The following is a 6,623-nucleotide window of genomic DNA, read 5'->3' on the forward strand; positions in this document are numbered from 1 at the left end:
TAATCTCGCTGGCACCTGACCCAAAATGACCAATGAGGGGACAAGATACTTTCAAATCTGGAGGGGGGCGGGAACAAAGGGTTTGGTCTGTCTGTGTGGTGTTTTTGCCGGGAACAGATCAGGAATGCAGCCTTCCAACTCCTGTTAAGTTAGTAAGTAATCTAGCTAGAAAATGTGTTAGGTTTTTTTGTTCAATGGCTGGTAAAATAATCTGTGCTGGAGGGAATGGATATTCCTGCTTTTGTGTCTTTTCGTAACTTAAGGTTTTGCCTAGAGGGATTCTCTATGTTTTGAATCTGATTACTCTGTAAGGTATTTACCATCCTGATTTTACAGAGGTGATTCTTTTACTTTTTCTTTAATTAAAATTCTTCTTTTAAGAACCTGATTGATTTTTCATTGTTAAGATCCAAGGGTTTGGGTCTGTGTTCACCTGTACCAATTGGTGAGGATTGTTATTAAGTTGGTGAGGATTGTTATTAAGCTTTCTCCAGGAAAGGGGGTGTAGGGCTTGGGGGGATTTGGGGGGAAGACGTCTCCAAGTGGTCTCCTTCCCTGTTCTTTGTTTAAGATGCATGGTGGTGGCAGCATACTGTTCAAGAACAAGGCAAAGTTTGTACCTTGGGGAAGTTTTTAACCTAAGCTGGTAAGAATAAGCTTAGGGGGTCTTTCATGCAGGTCCCCACATCTGTACGCTAGAGTTCAGAGTGGGGAAGGAATCTTAACAGGAGCTGTACTAGATCTCTCTCTTGGGTACTGCACTGACAGCTGCAGCTTGACTTCCAACACTTGGTACCATCACCAATGCCCGGGCCCTTTTATTCCAGAGGATATTTCTGACTCTGAGGTCTCTGTACAGGGCTCTACCTTGGAACTGTTACACTCTTCTTGAGTTCATTTACTGAAGGGGACCTTGTGGAGCCCACCGGGTACCCTAGACCTTTGGGATATGAACATCCTTGGAGACGCCTCACCTATCCCCCTCCTGCGTGGGCTTACTGGAACCCATGGGAGCACTTTGTGGAACAGTTTTAGAGGGTACCAGCTAGAAAGAAACCCCAACACCCACCAGTACCACATCATTCACAGGCACTGACAGACCATCCTTCGGTGCCGTATGCCCCCTCGGTACAAGAGGAGCAATAGCCACAGATGGAGGAAAGCTCACCCTTATCAGCCAAGTCCTCCTCCTCCTCCCCAGATGATGTTGTAATGCCACCATTGCCCTCTTCTGCTAATGACTTTAGAGCTTTCCAGGAGCTAATGAAACACGGGATGGAATCCCTCCAGATCCTGCTAGAAGAGGCCCAGGAGTCTCAACATTCCCCGATGGACATTTTAAATATCATTCCCGCAGGGAAAAATTGCCCTACCAATTAATGAGGCACTGTTATTGCCTTCATGTACTTTATTGCAAACACCTGCCACTATTCCACCCAAGCGGGGAAATAAAATATGTTGTATTACAGCTAAGGGAATGGAGTACTTCTCCCATCCCATCACTAATTCCCTGGTGGTGGATGTGGCTAATGAAGGAAACTATCAAGCTTGCTCCAGACCCTCTGCTTTGGACAAAGAGGCCAAACAAATAGACCTGCTGGGCAGAAAGAGCTATTCATCATCAGCTCTTCTATTTTGTGTTGCAAACTACCAGGCTTTGACAGTGAAATATTATTTAAGTTATTCCAAGTTCACAACACTTTATTGAATGCCTGCCACAAGACTAAAAAGACCAATTTCAGTCCTTTGTCTCTGAGGGTCAGTTAATCATGAAAGCGTCCTTGCAGGCTACTCTCGATGCCGCTGACACAGCTTCTAGATCCCTGGCTACTACTGTGTATATGCAAAGAGTATCTTGGCTCCAGCCTTCTGAACTCCTGAAAGAGGTGCAGAATACCACTGAAGACCTTACCTTTGAAGGGCTCAAGCTCTTCAGTGCAGACACACACTCCTCACTCCACACCCTTAAAGGTTCAAGGGCAGTGCTATGGTCACTGGGAATTTATATGCCTTCAACAAAAAGACACTTTAGCAGGTCTCAATTTGCACAGGGTTCAGACCATTCAAGTAGCACCCACACCAGGCTTTCTTAGAGCTTTGGAGCCTTTGAGGAGGAGATCCAAACCTCACAAAAGAGGATCACTCCCCTGCCCCCTCTGCTGTACAATTCTACCATTCCACCCACTTCCAGTGATTGAATATTCCACTTCCTGCCTGCCTGGAAGCACATTGCCTCAGACAAATGGATATTAGAGGTGGGTGACATGGAATATTGCAACACAACCACCACCCACCTCCCTTCCCTGTCTTTTTTCAGGGACCCCTCTCACGAGGAGCTCTTAAAGCAGGAGGTCCAATCTTTCCTGCTCTTGGGGGCAATCAAGCCAGTTTCCCATGAGTTTGTCAGAAGAGGGTTCTAGTCCAGCTATTTCATAGTCCCCAAAAGGTTCATTGCCCTCGACCTCCAGGAAACCTGTTTTCATGCAGGTATCCACTCCTCCCACAAGCGTTTCCTATGTTTTGTAATAGGCCCTGAATGTCTTTACAAAGGTCCATTCAGCTATAGCGGCCCATGTATGTCAGTGGGGTGTCACAATATTTCCACAGTTGGATGACTGGCTTCTCAGAGGTCACTCAGCAACCTCCAAGGCACTTAGAAGCCCTCAATGGGTCTAAGAACTAGGTCTCAGTTTTTGCCCATCCTATCATGGCTGGATTACTTAAAGGCTTACATAGCTTGTTTTCCCCTATGCAGAACCCCACTCCTCCATGGGACCTTAATTTTCTCGATGCCTTTAAACCAATGTCTACCTGTTCTCTCCTCTACCTCTCCCAGGCTATCACTTGGGATAGATGAATAGGAGAACTCAATGTGCTCATAGTAGACTCACCATTCACTGCCTTCTGTATAGAAATGGTCACACTACATTCCAATCCTTGTTTTCTTCCTAAGGTCTTTTCAGAATACCATATTAATCAGGAAATCTATTTACAAGAGTTCTATCCATACCTTCTATTCAAATGAAAATTCTGCGAGCAGCTTCTATTACACATGGGCATATTTAACTGAATGAAAGTATAAACTAAGCAGTATGGTATATCATGTTTTAATAAAAGCTAGACAGCTTTTTATTCATTTCACTAAAGTCACTAGTAATATGGATATCAAGACTCAGAAAGCAATATCCCACAAGAGGAACATAAGGATTAAATTCTTCATAACATAATGTTTGTGAGATGCTCAGTCTCACAAACTACAGCAAGCAGCCAACACACACTAAACATCAGAAGGGCTCTCACCTTCTACTTAGACAGAACCAAGACCTTTAGGACCTCTCCCATACTCTTTGTATCCTTTGTTGAAAGGGTGAAGAGACAGGCCATTTCCACACAAAGACTGTCAAAGTGGGTCTCGGGTTACATCTTGACATGCTATGATACTGTCTCAATCACAGAGGGAGAGCACGCTCCACTAGGGCTCAGTCCACATCTTTTACGCTCCTGAAAGATGTTCCCATAGCAAAAATCTACAGGACCTCAAATTGGTCCTCTGTCCAGACATTTGCCATGCATTACCCTATCTTACCTGCTTCCAGAGCTGACATGTTTGGTGACGCAGTCCTCCAATATGCCCTGGATTTTCCTCCTGCCTCCTCAGCACCAATCTCCACATTGTGTTACTGCTTGGGAGTCTCGTATGGTGGTACACCCATAGGGACATATCTCAAAGGAGAAGACTTTACTTACCTGTGCAGTAACTTGAGTTCTTTGAGATGTTTTGTCCCTATGGGTAATCCACCTCCTGTTCTCCTTACTCTCTGCTGCAAATTCTCTGGCTTCTCAATTGAGAAGGAACTGAGTGATGGTAGGTCCGTACCTTCCTGTATGCCCGAGTATGAGGAATTGCTCTGTGCAGGTGTGGGCCCATGGCCACTGCTTTACAGTCTCCGGTCAAGAGTGCACAGGCATCCTATGGTGGCCCATAGGGACAAAACATCTCAAACTCATGTTACTGTACAGTTACTGTATATATTACTGTAATCTCTATTCTTCACCCAGAATTCTCTTGGACACACCTCCATCATCTTCTATACATAGCTGTGGTGTGGTTGCTTGGATAAAGATGAAACATTAAGAACAGGGACCTGTAGTCTACTTAGGCTACACCTCCATATTAAAGATGAGGGTGTTTGTAGAATTGATTTGATGTGTTAGATTGCATTGATGCTGTAGGAATTGGAGAGAATTGGTGGTTGAAACAGTCTGTACTCAGTTATGAAGTATCTGTAAAATTGAAGAGTATAGTGAAGGATGGGTTAAATGTAAACTAGTAAGCATCACACTTACTGGGTTGGATAAACCACGTTAGGCTGGATTGCTTTTTCCTGTTCTTAAAATATCTGTTCTTGTCTGCATGGAAGTTAACTGAGATTCAGGGAGATACAACTGTAAGTGGAAAAAATAGATGTGAAACAATTGTAAAGGAAGCAGTGTGTTAGAGAGGAAGACAAAAGCCACTGAAGGCAAGTGGAATAGGGATAAAACCAAAATGAACAACTACACATAGATTTGCTTTTATGCTGGTGTGCAAATACACATGTACTGTATGCTCTGTTTAAAACTGTTTTGTCACCAGGCAAAAGTGGCTGGTGCTACAATGTTATCTGCTCAGTCATAATTTTCAAATGAAAATTGTGCGAGCAGCTTCTGTTACACATGGGCATATTTAACTGAATGAAAGTATAAACTAAGCAGTATGGTATATCATGTGTATGTATTAATAAAAGCCAGACAGCTTCTTATTCATTTCACTAAAGTGTCACTAGTGATATGATCTCAAGGCTCAGAAAGCAATGCCCCACACGAGGAAAACTCACACTAGGAATATAAGGATTAATTCATAATAACATAATGTTGGTGAGATACTCAGTCTCACAAACTACAGCAAGGAGCATAAGAGAAATATGTAAAAATAAATTCATATAACATAAGTACCTAAAATTAGGCTACTGAGTTCCTATTTTGGTACCTAAATAAATGGTCTGATTTTCAGAGATGTGGAAATATGGATTTAGGTGCCTAGCTTTCGGTCACCCTGTTTGAACATTTTATCTTTATTGCACAAAAGACAGTTAAAAGGCATCATTACTACCCTAATATTACTTTTCCATATAAACAGTCATTGCAGGTATGTTGTGGGTTAAAGTTAGGATAGGAGCAGGGAAGGTAACTGAGGGGTATGTGAATTGGTGATGCCCTGCATTTGTAACACCTTCCATTAGAGGTTACCTAGTCCTGAATTCTGACAGGGATCTCAGGCAGTTTGAATTTCGATGAGGACACAGAAGAGGAGGAAGAAGCTGGAAAGAGGTCAAGATCTCATTCACCATATTCTGAATCTGAGAGGCCTAGTTCCGCAACCAGCCAGAAATCTGCTACAGTAAGTGTCTTGAAAACACTGTTCTCAATGAGACTCAGACCCATGCTTTCTAGTGCCCATGTGTAAGGTGCTGACTTGTGTCCAGCCCACAAAGGACTCACTCCCACAACCAAGTCTCTTCCCAAGGGACTTTTCCTCTTTTGCCTCTCTGTCACTTCCGCTTCAGGACTTACTGCAGGATTCTTCCTTGCTCTTTTGGCTAAGCACTGTCTCCAGGACTTCTCCCTGGCGCCCTGTTTTTTCCCCCGGCAGCTTCTCTCAGCCTCCCCGATTAGGGGACTCTGGCAGCCTCTTCCAGGGAACTCCTTGATGCTTCTGCTCCCCTACTTCTCCTTCCTTACTGACAGCCTGGCTGTAGGGAACACGTGATTCCCCTCCTCAGCTGCACCTGATTAATGAATAGAGCTGGCTGGCCCCAAACTCTGACCATTAGAGCGGCTGACCACCTGTTACAGCACCTCAGTGTTAAAACATGCTAGTTCTAGCCCCTAGCCTGTAGCCAGTGTGCTCAGACCTGAAACCAGAGGGAAGCCAAGGTGTTGGCTTCCGTACCTTATATCCAGTCCTCCACTAGCTTCCACCGCCATCTGTGTCCCATTTTGATATTCTGCATCTTGACTGTTGTCACTGTTCCTCTAGTGCTCACTCCTGCTATGGGGAGAGTTATTTCCACTCTAGATACAGTCTGAGCAAGCATAGACACACTTATGGTTTTAGCCATACCATCATACTGTGGTTTTCCGCAGCCTGTCCCACTCCAGGATCAAGGCTGACCAGAAAGTGCTATTCCTCATACTGTCTTTTTTTACAATACATTTCAAGCTTAGCGATTAAATGCTATGCTAAAAGGGACATTTCTCCCTTTGACTATAACAGCTTTTCACCCTGCGTCCCCTCCCTAGCAAGCCATTCTACCCTCTGGTTACTGGGGACTCTAGCCCAGCTTTTCCTTCCTTAAAGGGGTATTCTTCTCCCAGGGTAGGAGAAACTTCTGTCCTGATTTCTTCTTCTCAATGGAACATTCCTTCCTTGAAACACAGAGATCTCTGATCCAGCATCCCTTCCCCAACAGAGCTTTTTCCTCTTCAAATGGGGGCCTTCTACCCAACAGGCCATTCTTCTCTTGGGTTACTAGGTCCTCTGACCTGATTTCATTTTGCTGATGGGATAGGTCTTCCCACAG

The 6,623-nt window shown here is 44.3% G+C and overlaps 1 protein-coding gene across 4 annotated transcripts in view; it reads left to right on the forward strand.

Moving 5' to 3' along the window:
• Positions 1-6,623, forward strand: part of TULP3 (TUB like protein 3) — a 77,186-nt gene that overhangs the window by 58,260 nt on the left and 12,303 nt on the right. For all 4 annotated transcript variants that reach the window (XM_073314051.1, XM_073314058.1, XM_073314066.1 and 1 more), the window contains one exon: positions 5,310-5,440. In XM_073314051.1, the coding sequence (XP_073170152.1) occupies positions 5,310-5,440 (131 nt within the window). The remainder of the gene's footprint in view (positions 1-5,309; positions 5,441-6,623) is intronic.

The sequence above is a fragment of the Lepidochelys kempii genome, chromosome 1 (genome assembly GCF_965140265.1).
Source record: "Lepidochelys kempii isolate rLepKem1 chromosome 1, rLepKem1.hap2, whole genome shotgun sequence".
Lineage (NCBI taxonomy): Eukaryota > Metazoa > Chordata > Testudines > Cheloniidae > Lepidochelys > Lepidochelys kempii.